This window comes from Orcinus orca, chromosome 14, assembly GCF_937001465.1.
Source record: "Orcinus orca chromosome 14, mOrcOrc1.1, whole genome shotgun sequence".
NCBI classification, from domain to species: domain Eukaryota; kingdom Metazoa; phylum Chordata; class Mammalia; order Artiodactyla; family Delphinidae; genus Orcinus; species Orcinus orca.
In genome coordinates, this window is record NC_064572.1 from 45,430,766 (window position 1) to 45,446,873 (window position 16,108).

Sequence of the window (16,108 nt, forward strand, 5' to 3'; positions counted from 1 at the left end):
CGCCACCGGAAGTGCAGGCCGAGCCGTCGCCTGCGCCGCGCGGTCGCTCTAGGATCCTGGCGGAGTGACCCTCTATGCTCACGGGCCCAGCGGAAAAAAGCAACTTTTCGTTTCTTCCTGTCGTTTTGTTTTCCTCTCCTACCCCTGGAAGGCGTCCTGTGGCCCCCAGGACCACAAGACCTTTGAGATGGAGGAGCCACCCACAGGGCCGACGAGCTGCAGCCTGTGTGTCACGGCTTTTGAAACGCAACACCAGCCTATCCCACCCTGAGACTTCATTCTTTTACAAATATTGTTTAATTATTATATAGAGGTACTTTTGGACAGCCTAAACTGTTCCCGATATTTTTCATGAGTCAACTTACTTGATTATACCAAAAAGCCCTTACAAAATGGGAACGATCATACTCATTTTACAGGTAAGGAAACCAAGGCTTAGAGTAGAAGTTTGCTCGAGTTCAGACAGTGTATAAGTGGATGGCCAAGGACTGGAATGGCTCCAAAGTCTCGTGATTTCCAACACACCCCCTTTTTTCTCTTTAGTAATGATCTCTCCTGGTTCTCATTTCTTACAGCCAACCTCCTCCTCCGCCAACCTAACCTGTGCTGGGTCACCCCATCTCCTCTCTTCTCTCCGGGCCCTCGTTTGCCTGCAGAACTCCTTCAGTCTAATGGCTTCAGATACCATCTGTAGTCGCTGAAGACTCCCTAACTGGTAACTCCAGTCCAACCTTGGGATGCAAATATTACTGAACTCTAGATTTATATATCCAGTTAATTACTCAATGCCATTTGCACGTGTGATGGACATCCCGAACCTAACATACCCCCAGATATTCACCTAACCTGATAGAAGATCTTTCTGGGAAAACTGGGTCAAGAGAGGCCAGATCCCTTAATGGCTGGGGTTCCTCTGGGAAACAGCTCGCAGTGGGGTCCAGTGTGTCCCTGAGCCCAGTTGTATTTGAAGGGCTCATTCTAGGAAGAAGGGGCTTCTGGGCTGAGAACAGTCTTGGCAAGACAGCTTCCTTTTACTATGGCTTTGTCCCTTGCACCCCACTCCCTTGCAGACAGACAGAGACACACACCAAAAAGCACTGTCTCAACAGGGAGCACTGCTGCCTTGGGTCTGCATTTGGCAACAATGCAAAAGAAGCCGGTCACATGTGTGGTCCAAGGGCCAAGTGCAGTAAGGAGCAGTCTATCTCCCATGAAGGGCCGCTGAACAAGGGTTCTGTCCACCAAGTCTGAGACTTTGCTTTCTGTTTCCTTTGGGTTCTCTGGGAAAGGAAACTCTGGGAATTCCCATTCCTGAGTTTGCAGAAAACATCTCTGTTAAAAGCCCAGCCAGGAGGGAGCAGAGCCCCACCCGAATGCTGGGAGTCCAAGGGCGGGTCAGCAGCTGGCTTTCTCCCAGACAATCACAGCTCATGGGGGCTAAATACAGCACTTGTACTTGCTGTTTTTACATTTGGAAAGGCTTGAGTCCGACTGCCTTTCCTGCCCGATCATGGCTGAGGGACTGAGGGGCAGGGAGGCTGCTGCCCAGCAGGGCACCTGACAAAAATATCCCACTGCTGCTTTGCAGCTGCAGGGCACCTGTGTCCTGCCCACATGGGCACATTGTGTATTGCCAGCTTCTCCACAGATCACCTGATCCGACAGGATAAGCCTCGTGCTTTGTTTCCCTAGGACTAAGGGGCCAGATGTATCCTGGGTGGACAAACAGCATTATTTTAACAGTGGGAAGGTCTTTAATCCATTTTCTTGTAAACATTCTAAGCAGGTAGCATATGGTTATCACCATGGGAAAAACAAGCTCTTTTTTGGTTCCTTCTGGTAATTTGCTCTGGGCAAATCACCCTGTTTTTCCTGAGTTCAGATCTTCTTTTGCAATCACGTTGATTTTATCCTGTGTTTATGATTTTCCCTGGTTCCGGAGGCCTGACCTGGGAAGACTGTCCTGTTTTAGGAGAGGACACTCATCACAGGAATTCTTCACTTTATCTTTGGATAACATTTACTACCTGCGATACCAGTGAGTTAAGCAACATATGACAAATAATCTATGCTCTGTGGAGAGAGGCACATGGAACTCCCATACAAACCATCAGGAAACCGCAGAGCCAAACAGAGAAAGTCAGGGTGAGCTGAATTAGCAGCTTTTCAAATTGCCTCTGAAAAGCAAGTAGTGTTGATGAAAAGTTTTGTAACGCCCCAGATGATTGCAGAAGTGCACAGGCATACCTTGTTTTACTGTGCTTTGCTTTATAGTGCTTCACAGGTATTGCATTTTGTTTGTTTGTTTTAATTGAAGGTTTGTGGCAACTCTGCATTGAATAAATCCATTGGTGCCATTTTCCCAATAACCTTTGCTCACTTTGCGTCTCTGTGTCACATTTTGGTAATTCTCACTGTGGACAAAAAAAATGTAGCCAGCCATTTCAGTAAACAAGAAATGTTGGTGCTATCAAGACATCAGCCACTGCAGCTGCTCCAAGGGGTGCACCCTGAGGGCAGCTTAGGATGGAGAGAAACAGGATACTGGCCCTAGATAGTTAAGATGCGTATCTAAGGAATAATTTTAATGAACCCAGACTCTTGCATCTTCCCATACACCAAAAGGCACTAAAATCATTAACTTGAGACTTCTGCTTTTTGTGGTCAGCAGTCATGTTTTGGTGTTCAACTACATGTTTGGCTTTTTTTTTTTTTTTTTTAAGCAAAAACTCCTGCATATCTTGGTTCCTCCCCTACCTCTTTGGAACAGTTCCTCAGAGCTGTCTGACAGGCTGTCTCATGGGATATAGTTCTCAGTAAGGTCCCCAAATAAAACATAACTCACAAATTTTAGGTTGTGTTTTTTTTTTCAGTTGACATCACAATTTTCAAGCCTTTCATTATTATATTTGTTATGGTGATCTGTGATCAATAATCTTTGATGTTTCTATTGCAAAAAGATTACAACTTGGCTCAAATGATTGTTAGCATTTTTTAGCAATAACGTATTTTAAAATTAAGGTACAGGGCTTCCCTGGTGGCTCAGTGGTTGAGAGTCCACCTGCTGCTGCAGGGGACAGGGGTTCGTGCCCCGGTCCAGCAAGATCCCACATGCCGCAGAGCGGCTGGGCCCGTGAGCCATGGCTGCTGAGCCTGCACGTCCGGAGCCTGTGCTCCGCAACGGGAGAGGCCACAACAGTGAGAGGCCCGCGTACCGCAAAAAAAAAAAAAAAAAAAAAAAGAATGAAAAGTAAGATTATAATACTTGGGCTTCCCTGGTGGCGCAGTGGTTGGGGGTCCGCCTGCCGATGCAGGGGACACGGGTTCGTGCCCCGTTCCGGGAGGATCCCACATGCCGCGGAGCGGCTGGGCTCGTGAGCCATGGCCGCTGAGCCTGCGCGTCCGCAGCCTGTGCTCCGCAATGGGGGAGGCCACAACAGTGAGAGGCCCGCGTACCTCAAAAAAAAAAAAAAAAAAAAAAAAAAATTAAGGTACGTACATTGTTTTTTTACACAAAATGCCATTGTACACTTTAGACTATAGTAGGGCATAAATGTAATTTTTATATGCACTGGGAAACCAATCTGTGTGACTCACTTTATTGTGATATTTGCTTTATTGCAATGGCCTGGAACCAACCCTGCAACATCTCTGAGGTATGTCTGTACATTTTCCCCTTTTTGTACAACTTGTTAGTGATTTCTTAGCTATGTTATTCAGAAGTTAGTTTTGATAATTCTATTTCACAAGTGACACGTATCGAGATAGGCCTTAAATGAAGTAATATTGTAACAACTGAAAGAAAAAAACCCCAAAAGCAAAACTGGGGATGTTTACAGAGGGTTTCTTCATCTGATGGCTTCCCATGTGCCAAGCCCTGTCTGCTCCAGGGCTGGCAGGCCTCTTCAGGCTAGAATGTCACACACACTCTCTTAGGCAAGTCGGGCTCAGCCTTGGGCCTCCTTCCAGGGACCTTCACCATCTCTCTGCCCTGCTGGTCCCCTGACCATCCAGGGTGTGTGGCCTGCTTCTCCCAGGTCTTGTCTGAGACCCCTGAACACAGGGCACAGCATGGCTCTGTCTTTGTCCCTCTAGGGCTGAGCACAGGTCTGGCACAAGGCGGTCCCTCAATTTCTGCTGAACAATGGACAACAGTTGTGCTTGACCTGAGCTGATAAATACGGTCTGGGAGCTATTTCACTATTTTACTGAGGAGCCCTGTTTGAGTCGTTCTCTACCCTCTCCTAGACCCTGTCACCTTGCCCCGCCCCCAGCCCTGCAAGATCCCTGAGGTCCTCCTGATGCTGGGACTCTGCGATTCGGGGTGACCCTTGTGCTTGTTGTCCAGGCTGTCCACAGACCCCCACCAATGACTCCTCCTCTGGGCCCTGCCGCTGCCTCTGTCCTCAGGCCCCACACCAGCCCCAAGCATGTGCACGGAAAGGAAGGAGTCGTGTCAGTGTCATGAGCCGCGGGCTGTGGCTCAGCTTTGGCTCTTCTGCCAAACTTGGCCACGCGGCCTGTGGGACAGGAGTGTCAGAGGTTAGGGCAGAGGGTCAGGGTGGACACACACAAGCAAAAAATAAAGCTTGGACCTAACTCCTTCAGTTCAATACCTCACACCTTTATTGAGTACCCAGGAAACTATGCTGCCAAAGGCAAGCAGAGACAGCAGAAACTACAGCGGACCCTCCCCTGGGCGTCTCTGCGCCTGCCTCTGTGCAGATGGTGCCAGGTCGGGGCAATCCTGTTGCGAAGTTCACCCTGAACGGTGGGTTCCATTGGCACGGCTGCTCCCAGGCTCTGTTCTTTATGGGCGCTGCACAAGGCACCGAGGGAATCTCCCTCATATTGAATTTCTGTATTTGGGAGACTTTATACTTTTTCCCTTTAAATCCGCTATCCATGGGCCCCAGTGGGAGAACTTGGTCTTCAGTTTGCTCTGTTTTGGACAAACACCTCACATGACCAATGTAAACTGTTACACAATTTTTGCAAATGCCTTCTTGTTCATTCCAGATGTTTTCCATCAGCTGACAAACCCAGATTGTTCTGCATCTGGCCCCAGGGAATTCAAAGCCCTTTCTCCTCAAACAGACATTTTTCCCTTGGTGGCCCTTTGATGGGAAGTATTGAGAGAGGAGGGATGCACACCCAGAGAGGGCAGGAGGCACACAGGTGTCCGAGGAGAGCAGCAACGGGGCAGAGCGCGGCCTTCCCGAGCCACTGCCGGCGGTCCCTGGACAGCTCCTGGACCCGCACGCACCCTGGCAGCATCCTTTACAATGCCACGTGGGTCACCTCCTCAATGTGATCAAATTGACATGTTTCTGGCAGCGAGCTCCTTGTAAGAATCCCTTCAGGTCTTGCTGAGGAAGCTCAGAGTGAGTGTTGCAGAGAGAAGATGGGCTGCTGGTGGTCTTACTCCCAGTCTGACCTCTGCTGCCGGGGCACGGGGCTACGTGAGGCTCATGGAGTGACATCAGAGGCTCGAGGGCCAGGGACGCCATGGTGAAGTGATGGCTGGGAGCATCGCACACCCCATACCCGCTGGCAGCCCTTGCTTTACCCAGCGGAGTTTCTGAGTGGCAGCATGAGACGAGGGCAGACGGGGGTCGAGTGGCTCATGTGTTTGATGAGGATAAGGGCTTGTGGTTCTGGGCTGGGCACTGGGAGAGCAGATGGAGCCCACGCCCTAGAAACAGGGTCATGTCCTGCTCTCCTGAGCAGGAGACGTGTGGAGTGAACAGAACTGGCCATGCTATGCAGCTATATAAGTGGCCCATGTCACAGCTTCAGGGCTGCTCACGGCCCAGGCCAGTCTCACACGCAGACCCCACCCAGCAAGTTCCTGGCTCCTCAGGCTTAGGTCTGGGCACTGTGAGTGCTCACCTTGGAGCCAAGAGCCAGGGACATGGGACTCACGCTACCTAGGCAGGTGGACAGGTAGAAACACGGGTGCTGGATTCCTCAGCCAGTGTGACCAATGTGTGTGACAATCAGGGCCCGGCCACCAGCGCTCAGAGTGCGCTGGCTGCTGGGGGCTTCGGAAGAGGCAGGTGCTGGTGGGCTACTTGGCCTCCACCAGCTGCTCCAGGCGCTGTAGCATCGTCAGACGCAGGGCTTGGAACCTGGAGGGAGACACAGCCAAGAGGACTCACTGATACTGGAGGGGACAGGGAGGGGGCGAGCAAGGGAGCACGTAGATGCTGGGCCCGGAGACCCACGGCTCCTGACCAGCTGATTAGTGGCCACTATGTCTCCTCTGCCAGGAGAGGGAAAAGCCAGGCCCACATCCCACAAGACCACTGGCTTTGAGGAGCAGTCAAACAGGGCTGCAGAGCCTGCCAAGCTTCAAAGCAGAGTGATCTTTCTATTCCAAAGATTCTCCAGTACAAGATATGGGGACATATGTATATGTATAGCTGATTCACTTTGTTATAAAGCAAAAACTAACACACCATTGTAAAGCAATTATACTCCAATAAAGATGTTAAAAAAAAAAAAAAGATTCTCCAGTACAGACAGGAGTGTGCTGGAGTATACAGGGCGGCAAAGTAGGGATCAGGAAGCCTGCGTTCAAGCCCTGGCTCTGCAGTCACGTGGTGCTGCCTCCTTATCGCAGGCCGCTGTTTCCTCTCTGTACATTGAACAGGCTGACCAGGTGACCCTCAGTCCTTTCTAGCCACGGTGACACTGCTGACTGCATGTAGACTGTATCCTCTGATCGAGGTCTCTGCTGACTGCCTGAATGGGGCCTGACTGCACACATAGAAGCCTTTCTAAGAATCATTCAGCCAGATGCCAGAATCGGAACCAGTCCCCTGACCGCGGGCCCTCACAGCAGCCTCTCTCCTTCCCTGCCTAAGAGGGACTCTGGGACCGAGCTTCCCCTGCAGAGGGAGAGACAGATCATTGGGATGTGCAACCTGGCTGACCTCACACAGCCGGGCCCTGAGGTAGCTTCCCCAGGAGCCAGCAGGTAACACCTGCTCACCTTTCCATTGAACTGGTCCCCTGCACCTGCAAACATCAGCTGGTGCAGGCAGTTCCAATAACTGCTGCTTTGGGACAGGCCTAGGATTCCGGCTAGCGTGAAAGGCCCAGACGAGGCAGAAGGTGCACAAGCAGGCCCCCGCTCGGTTGTTCCTCCAGAGCAATGTCACCAGCAGAACACACAACCCTGGTCCAGGGCCCACCCGTGCTCCTGCCTGACTCTCCCGGGCATCTTTCAGCAGCTTGTGCCTGTCCTGTGCTGGCGAGATTGCCGAGGCTAGATGAGTGGTCTGGGCTGCATCCCCCTATTCTGGCAGGCTGTCACCCCAGCTTGGTGTCAGTGTTGAGCAAGGGGTCAGAGGGCGGTGCTGGGGAGCCAGGGTTAGCAGGTGTCCCCGAGCTGCGTGAGGACACCTGGCACACCTGGAGGAGAGAGGCCTCCCAGCCGCGGGCCCGGGTGCTCTGCCCTGCAGACTTGCCCTGACGTTCAGTACCCACGACTGGCTCTTTAAGTGCTGCTTACTTCATGGTCAGTTTGATTATTTCTCTTTCCTCCTCTTCTTTTAATTTTTCAACAAAACTGTCCAGCACCGGCATTTCAAACTTAATGTACTGAGCGACCTAGAAAATCCAAGAACATTTTAATGTGTTTTAAATTAGAAGCCAAAAGTGTGTTTTCTTTTCCTCGTGGCTTCCATAGCGGCCGATTCATCAGTCTTAAATCCAAGGAAGAGGCTGTCCTGCTTTCCTCCCACGCCCAGCACTGCTCTGTGTGTACCAGGATGGGAGGATGGAGCCCATTCTTACCTCAAAGGCAACTATGATCGCTGGGAGGAAAGATTAAGCTGAATTTTAGGAAAAGCATTGAATAGTGAGTGGAGTCACACTGGGTGTTCTCTGGGGGTGGGGTGGAGACGGTGGGAATGCCATTGTTTTTAACAATGGAATGAAACTACACTAGTCTGAATGGCTCAAGGGATACAGGGTCACTGGGCCTTCTCCTTGGGGTCCACACCCTATAGGCCTTTTCTGTGGAGGGAGTTTGGAAATGTGCCCATTGCCCAGCCAGGACTCAGGCTGTCCTGAGACACAGACCTCCATAGGGTCCCTTCCATAAGCTCTAGTTAGGCCCTAGTTAAGGAGCCCTTGTTGTGGGTCTTTAATGCAATGACAACAAACCACGCTCCAACAAAGGAAAAGATTCTATCTGTCTGAGGGGGAAAGGCCAGGCCATGGTTTTCTAAGACCCAACTTCTTATCTCCCCTGAGCCAGCTGATACATCTGGTGGTGGCTGACAGGAAGAAGGGCTGAAACCAATACTGTACTGGTCCTTCAGAACGGCCATGGGGGCCCTGGAAGCATCGCCCAAGAGCCCTTGGGGGTCCGCCATGCTGTCCCCCAGCTCCTAACTCAGGAGCAGGCCTCCCCGAGCCTCAGCTCTCACTCACTTCGTGGGGGACTTCCTCGCCCAAGTCAGCTTCCATCAGGAATATCCTGGCAATCTTCTCACAGGGCCCGTGCAGGATTCTGGAAATCAGCGGGTACTCAGAGTCTTTTAATTTTGTCCTCTCTGAAAAAGAAAGCGGTGGACAAAATTCATGGCATCTCTGCGTCTCTTTGTTCCAGGACAGGAACGTAATGGAAGACAGGTGTCCAGGGGGCCTGGCAACACTGCCAGGTGTTGTGTGGTGGACACTGCCCTGATGATGTGTGATCATGTCCTTCAGTGAAGGCCCAGCTCCGAGAGGAACAGTGGCTGAAGGAGCGGGGGATGGGGAAGTGGACTTGGGGAGGCCAGGCCTGCTCAGTTATCAGACCTGTGCTGTGCAGCACTGGACACAGGGCCATGCAGTACAAGTTCTGCAACAGCAGTTCTCAGTGGGCGAGGGGCTTCTGTTCCACCTTGAAGACCCAGATGCACATTCCTCCCCACTCCCTGCTGAACCTACTGGAGAGAGTGGCTTACCATGTGGTTTTGGTGGGATTCTCAAAGGGATGACAATGTGCCTGGATTTGGGCCTGGGAGGGATGCTCGTGGTGGGGGCATAGCATGTCCCGAGGCCAGGAGGGCACCTGCCCCGTGCCCGCTGCACAAGCCAGCCCAGCCCTCAGAGAAGGAGCACAGCTGGTGAGCTTGCCAAATGGACAGGGACTTTTGTTTTTATGATCAGGAAGCAAAGGCAGACACTTACCCCCAGACTCGTGAACGATGTAGAGTGCAAACTCACTGGGACCATTTTCCACCTGCACAGGTAGTAATAGGAAGTCAGACCACGGCTTTTCCAGACAGGAGAGACAGAAAGGGACCCCTGGTAGTAACCACATCCTCAGTGCCACACACACAAATCCCCAGGGACCCTCCCCTCTCTCTGCTTAAATTCCCAGAGATGCCAGCTCAGCTGAGGAAACCTTGGTCATCCTTCTAGCCAGGAGCCATGGCTTTCTCCAGCCCCCTCCCCCAACAAAACAGCAAACCACCAGCAACTGGGGCAGGGCCGTCTGTGGCCAGACTTACTCGGAACTTGTTCAGCAGCAGGGTGAGGACCTGCAGGGTGGTCATGGTGCTGTTGACTCTCACGTTGGTCATGGACCCATAGGCAGGAGTAAACACGGAGGTCTGTACAGGAACGGGGAGGCAGTTCAGGGCAAGTCCAGAGGGGACACGGGGCTGACATCACACAGGGTCTGGGCATACTGTCGGCCAGATGGTGCTGAGCAGGCTGGAGCAGTAGGCGAACCTGAGCTTCGGGAACACCTGCGTCTATCCATCCACAAAGATCCACACACAAGCTATGCCCAGATCTGGGCACGCACAGGGAAGCTGTAACAACTCACATCTTACAGAGGCCTCTAAGGAAGATGCCTACAAAGCTATAAGGTCCAGCTCTCTGGATCCCAGGAACCAGGGCCGTAGAAGTAACTCACAAGGGGTTGGGGGAACCAGTCTCTCCTTCACTCTTTCTATCCATCAAATCACCAAGTGTCTGCTGATCCGAAGGCTGAACATTCTCAAGTCTGTCCACTCCTCTCCCTTCTCCCAGTGGTGCCTGAGGTGAGGCCCTCCGCTTATACTGCATCAGCTTCTCAACTCTCCCCTTCCAGTCTCCGCCCTTTCAACCCATTACCCACACTGTTGGCCAGAGGAACAACCTTTCAAAATTCTGCAACTCAAAGTGTGTTCTGGACCAGCTGTCAGCATACAGTCTCAGGCCCCCCGAGTCCAGACTCCTGGATCAAAATCTGCATTCGAGGGCTTCCCTGGTGGCGCAGTGGTTGAGAGTCCCCCTGCCGATGCAGGGGACACGGGTTCATGCCCCAGTCCGGGAAGATCCCACATGCCGTGGAGTGGCTGGACCCGTGAGCCATGGCCGCTGAGCCTGCGCTTCCGGAGCCTGTGCTCCGCAACGGGAGAGGCCACAACAGTGAGAGGCCCACGTACCGCAAAAAAAAAAAAAAAAAAAAAAAATCTGCATTTGAGGAAACTGCCCCGTGATGCTATCTGTAGGGTACACTTTGAGAAGTACTGTCTTACAGCATGTCCCACAGCCTAGACAGTGCCATCCGTGGCTCCTCTCATGTTATGCACATATGATACATGGTTCCCTCCCAAGTACCCTGTGCTCTAGCCACATGGCTTCTGCACAGTTATGGGGGCCCGTGACATTCTCACAGGTGTCTTGCCTTTGTTTATGAGACACCATCCATGAAAGTCAACCAGGGCATTGTCTGAGGCTTACCGAGTCCTCAATGATCACTAGCTAGGTAGGAAACCTGCTAAACACTTTATATATAACCTTTGATTTAATTCTCACGACAGCCCTTAGAAGTACCTGTCACTAGTCCCCTTTTCTTAGGAAAGACATGGAAGCTTGGACAGGTTAAGGGGCTTGTCAGCATCACCCATCTAGAAAGGGCAGAGCTGCCCCAAACCCCATGCTTCACCACTGTGGCACAGGGGCCTCCCTGCGCGTCTGACTTCCGTGTGGGTAAGCTCCTCCTCGCTTTCCAAATTTCAATTCACACATTCCTCCCGTATGGCCCTAGCTCTGCTTTTCCCAGTAGGGGCTCGGGTTGCGCGAGGGACTTGTTCAGGTCCGCAGCTGGTCCCCGAGTACCAGAGCCAGACTCCAACTTGGACCTGCCTTCTGCACAGTGAAATGTAGAATGCCTCTGGGTGATACAGAAAGCCAGCCTAGGTTTTCAGTTTCTAAGAAATATGGAATACAGTAGTCAGGCTATTTCTAGGAGAAGAAAGGTCATGTCAATAAGACATTGTTAGTGTTTCTTCTGCCTGAAGTTTTTTCTCAAGAAGATACCAACCAACTCCACGTAGGAACAAGGGTACCGTGGCTGTTTTCCCATCTCTAACCACAATGGTTTTCCCCTCACAGAACACATTTGAATCTAACAGGCCAGGGCAAAGCAGTGAAAACAAGTACTAAGTGTGACCCAGTCTGGAAATCAAGCCAACATTGCTGTGAATAAGAACACTTTTGGAAAATAATTGAGTGAAGCAATAGGGTACAGTTCTAAGAAATAAAACCTGGAATAACCCCAGGAAGTTAATTCTAGGAATTTTTTTTTTTTTTAATTGTTGCCTGTGGCTCAAGTACTTTGTTGCCTGATTTCTAGGGACACTGATTCTGAATGCATGTAGCGCAGGGAGAAAAAGAGGGAGCCCCTTACTCATCCAGGAGATGTGAATCAACTGTCCAACATGCCTAAGACACTAGTTCCTGTCCTGGCAGGTACTCAATTTGCCTGGAGGAATGGGTCTACATTTCGGCGCAGGTAAATCTGTGACTGGGGGAAAATCTGCCCTTACTGGGGCCTGAATGGGTAGTGTATCGAGTGTTGGGCTGGCTGGCTAAGAAGCCCTTCTTGGCAGGATGGCTCCAATGGACATGAAAGGCTGTGATGAAAGCCCTCACTGTTCATTTCAAAGGCTACAGAGTGCTCAGACATATCCATGTTCCTGTGACATTTGCAATGACTAACGTAAGATTTAATGTGCCTAACACCCCTCTTAGAGATGACTCCTTTAGAGTAGAGGTGAATGTACTGAAGATAAACCCCGCTATTTGGTACCTTGAGTCATGGAGCAAAAAGCTCCTTTTTAGGAATGTAGAACTAGAAAGAGCCTAAACCCGTGCAAATAGTCTTTCTAAATTTTTGAGTAATCCCTTAAAATAGCATATCAATATATATTCAAATACTAGCACATGGTACTTAACACTTTAAGGACAAAACCCCTTTGGAGCAAGATTTAAAGAATACCCAAGTCAGATGGTGGGTTCTTTGGCTAATCTAGACATTCTTAATCTCTGTTTAACTTCAGCCCTGCCTCCCCCTCCCTCTCTCAGGAAACTACTCTCAAATAGTCCTGGGTTTTCCTGGATTTAGTAAAGATAACCTATTGTCCCTCATGAACACTCACTGCAAACCTAGCAGGGAGTGGAGGGAGGTCCTGATGGTGAAGCAGGGTCCTTTCAGCTGCCTTGCTGAATTCTTCATCCCGAAGTGCAGGGCGCCCCAAGAGTGGCTTGAATGGCTCCCAGTAGACCTCACCTGGGGAACTGTCCTTCAGAACTGACCCTGAGACCTCCCTTTGCCCAGGCTCCCCTTCCCCTCCCACGAGTCATCACCTATCAAGAAGGCAGCTGCTTAACCTAAAAACCTTGGCTTCCAGTTTCCCAGTGCTGCAGGATGTGGCTCTGTTACCAGGACACGCCCCATCTAGGGCCTCACCCACACGGCCACTCGTGCCATTTATAGTATAGTAATCAACTTCTCCTTTTACAGTTTGGTTTGTTTACGGAATGATGTCATCTGGGGAAGGAGCTCTTTTTCCTGAGGTCAGTACAATACTTGGACAAAAGGCTAATTGCTGGGAATAAGGAGAAGTGTGGGTTCTCTGGGACACAGACACACGTGCTCCTGGGCACACCTCAACCTAGTTGCCTTCATCTACCAAGTGGAAATGACAGTAGGGGACAGGACGTTCCCATATCAACTGAGCTTGGGTGGAAACCTCATAGAAAATCGCCTGATTAAAAGTGAATTTGGTATCACTTTCCAAATATCCGTGCAACTTTTTTTTTTTTTTTGCGGTATGTGGGCCTCTCACTGTTGTGGCCTCTCCCGTTGCGGAGCACAGGCTCCGGACGCGCAGGCTCAGTGGCTATGGCTCACGGGCCCAGCCGCTCTGTAGCATGTGGGATCTTCCCAGACCGGGGCATGAACCCGTGTCCCCTGCATCGGCAGGCGGACTCTCAACCACTGCGCCACCAGGGAAGACCTCCATGCAACTTTTGAGAATGAATTGACAGTGAGTGTGTGATGGAAAATATACAGGCTTTGGGGCCATAAAGCGGAATGATATTTTGATGTGACTTTGGGTGAGACAGTTCTCCTCCTGAGCCCGTTTCTCCACTGGGACAGGGGCATGAGCACATCTGCACACAGGGCCATGGTGAAGGTGAATTCTGGCATGACCGCCACGGAGCCCGGCCTACAGAAGGCCCAGTGGTTACACCCGTGCTTGGGGCTGTTCCCTGTGGCCTCAGCTTCAGGGCCCAGGGGAGAGGCCAGGCTGGGACATCACCTTGTGGTTGTAAAAGTGCCCGTTGATAGAGAACCGATGTCGCCGGATCCTCTGGGCCTCACCGGGGGCGCGGCACCTGGGCCGCCTCTGGATCACACAGGCTGCATCGCTCTTGGTCCGCATAAGCTGTGGGGTCTCCTCGTCCTCCTCCACGGGCTCTGTGGTGAGAAGTGGATGAGGGGGTCAGGCTGGGGTGAGGGCGGTGGTGACAGAACTGCTCCCGTGGTGGTCCCGAGTGTGGAGCGTGGCTCCCTGTAGCACTGGGCTGCAGCAGACGGCGATGTGACCACTGTCCCTGTGTCGGAGGCTGGGGTCCAGCCTGCGTGATGCCCACTTTGCAGATGGGAAAGGTGACCCCCAGACAGGATAACCTGTGTCACCATGCCACATGGCCATAAGCCTCTGGGCCTCCGTCTCCAGGGATCCAGAGCAGGACTTTGACAGCCCCAGCCCTGTCCTCCGGGACAAGCTCTTCACTGAGTGCAAGGGGAGAGCACAGAGAGGACAGACCCACAGGGATGGATCCCCGCGTGTGGGGAAGAGGTCCCAGATGCCTGCAAGGCCAGGAGGCAGCCGCACCCTCTGCTGATGTTCTCTCCTTCCTATAAGGGTGCACGTTGCAGGGACTCAGGCAAACGACATCACCTCTGCAAGCCTCTGATTCCTTTTCCCTCGGTGAGGAGTCGATGAGAAAGCCTCTTCCGGGTTAAGGAGGGATTTAGCAGGGGCTGCAGCTGAAGGGAAACAGGCCATTCTTTGCTACTCCACAAAGCTGATATTCAGAGATGGTGGTCATGAGCCAACCCCTCCCTTCCTTCCCACCCCAGATGAGCAGGACAGGGTCCCCCTGACCTGAGCTGTCTCTGGAACTCTCCTCCCTGGGTCCGGCCTGAGCGCCTGGTTCTTGGGCAGTGACTCTGCCATCCTGAAGAGGTGGCTCCTTTCTGAAAAGAGACAATCGTGGGCTCAGAGGGCTGCAGGCAGAGAAAAGTAGCTCAGGTCAAAGAGAAGAGGCTGGCTGCCTTTGTGGACAGGACACAGGCAAGAATCAGGGCAGGCAGAGCTGAGGCCAGGATTTCATATTAAGTCAACGTAAAAGATTAAAAGAAAGGCAAAGGATCGCCCCAGTGTCTGCTGGAAGGAGAGGGAATCTGTCCTGAAGACCCGGTGTACTGTGCTGGGCGCCGTTGCATGGACACAGGGACACACACAGTGCCCGGGTGCTGCTGGGTGCTGGGCTCAGGCAGCTGGCATCTGCGGCCACATGCCGAGGGGGCTCTCTGGGCTGCCCTCAGGCCTGCGGGGGCCGGGCAGCAGCAACCTCGAGGGGGCCAACCTCCAGGCCTCTGAGCAGGGTGGTCTCCAAGCCAGGGTAGCTGCTGGTGGGCTGGGGAAGGAATGGGCGTGATGGGAAGTAGCCACACGGTGAGGAGGAACCTGCAAGGAGCAGACAGAGCATCCAACCCAGTGCTGAGAGGCCTCTGCAGGCCCTTGTCTGAGACTGCTCGTGTGACCACTTTTACCCTCCTTTCTAAGGAGCTCATCCAAACTCTAAGCTCTAAGTCTGTGCGGCTCAAAATTTGCTATGAGTGACCAGGGATACCTGGGGACGCCCCAGGGGTGTCAATGTGTGAAGGGCTCTCAGAGAAGCAACTTTACTTCAGTTTCTGAAGGGGAAAATGTTTTGAATTTCTGACTCTTAGAAGGATTTATTACATGCAGAAGCAAGCAAAACGCAGCAGCAAACTGCCCGTCTATGGGGTGGGTTGGGAAGAGGCAAACGTCCACTAAAACGATAAGGCAGGTAGAAAGCCATTTCATCCTGATCGAAACATTCTTCTGATAGGTAAATAAATCTGATATTAAATTCTGATAAATTTATAAAAATAAATTCTGATATTGGAATAAAAGCAGAGCAGGAGGAGGCTAAAATTGTGTGCGTTTTTAACATAGAACAGGAGATGCTGAGATGCTTAACTTGCAGAGGGTGTTGGAAGCCCCCCACCTAGAGCCCTCTCTCTCTTACGGACAAGGAAAGTTTGAGAAGCACAGCCAGAGGTGAGGGGAGCCTGGAATGTTCTCCAAGAGGGAGGTGATTTGGTTGTCATGAAGAAGGACCCCCTGGGGGTGAGGCTGCAGGTTGGCAGGTGAGGTCATGGGCTGAGGACGTCACGGGGTGACAGGGATGAGGTTGGGCTATCCTGCCATGCTCCTGCCCCAAATGGGAATGGGGCTAGGCTGAGAGCAACTTCCCCCGCCCCCGACACCCCAAACGATACTTTCGGGTTGAACGGGTGTCACGGAGACCACCTGGCCCGCCCCACCCAGCCTGGCACTCACGGGTGTCCTGGTGCCCAGGAGGCGGGGGAGAGGTGCACGCGCTCTCTGTCATCCTGTATCTGGAGCCGGATGGGCCGCCTCAGTCCCCAGGAGATGTTGAGGAGCCCCTCGATGATCAGAGCCCCTTCTTCCTGTGGGGATCCACACGGGTCAGCCTCTTCCCCCAG

The 16,108-nt window shown here is 52.1% G+C and overlaps 1 protein-coding gene and 1 non-coding gene across 6 annotated transcripts in view; one reads left to right on the forward strand and one right to left on the reverse strand.

Annotated features, from left to right (window-relative positions):
* Nucleotides 1-55: 55 nt before the first annotated feature.
* Nucleotides 56-9,517, forward strand: LOC101283291 (DEPP1 autophagy regulator). Of its 2 annotated transcripts, none has more exons than XR_007471456.1 (5): nt 56-419; nt 576-3,021; nt 3,492-3,656; nt 6,656-7,867; nt 8,624-9,517. It is a non-coding gene; the product is annotated as a DEPP1 autophagy regulator (transcript). The 2 variants fall into 2 exon arrangements; XR_007471457.1 differs by having other exon boundaries at nt 7,697-7,867.
* RASSF4 (Ras association domain family member 4) overlaps nt 4,604-16,108 on the reverse strand; it is a 34,426-nt gene continuing 22,921 nt past the window's right edge. For 3 of the 4 annotated variants that reach the window (XM_012538103.3, XM_033412103.2, XM_033412102.2), the window contains exons 4-11: nt 15,942-16,072; nt 14,454-14,545; nt 13,602-13,759; nt 9,513-9,614; nt 9,190-9,241; nt 8,446-8,567; nt 7,520-7,617; nt 4,604-6,131 (exon numbers count right to left, since the gene is read on the reverse strand). In XM_012538103.3, the coding sequence (XP_012393557.1) occupies nt 6,071-6,131; nt 7,520-7,617; nt 8,446-8,567; nt 9,190-9,241; nt 9,513-9,614; nt 13,602-13,759; nt 14,454-14,545; nt 15,942-16,072 (816 nt within the window). In that variant the 3' untranslated portion in view covers nt 4,604-6,070. The remainder of the gene's footprint in view (nt 6,132-7,519; nt 7,618-8,445; nt 8,568-9,189; nt 9,242-9,512; nt 9,615-13,601; nt 13,760-14,453; nt 14,546-15,941; nt 16,073-16,108) is intronic. The other variant, XM_033412105.2, reaches the window with a different exon arrangement.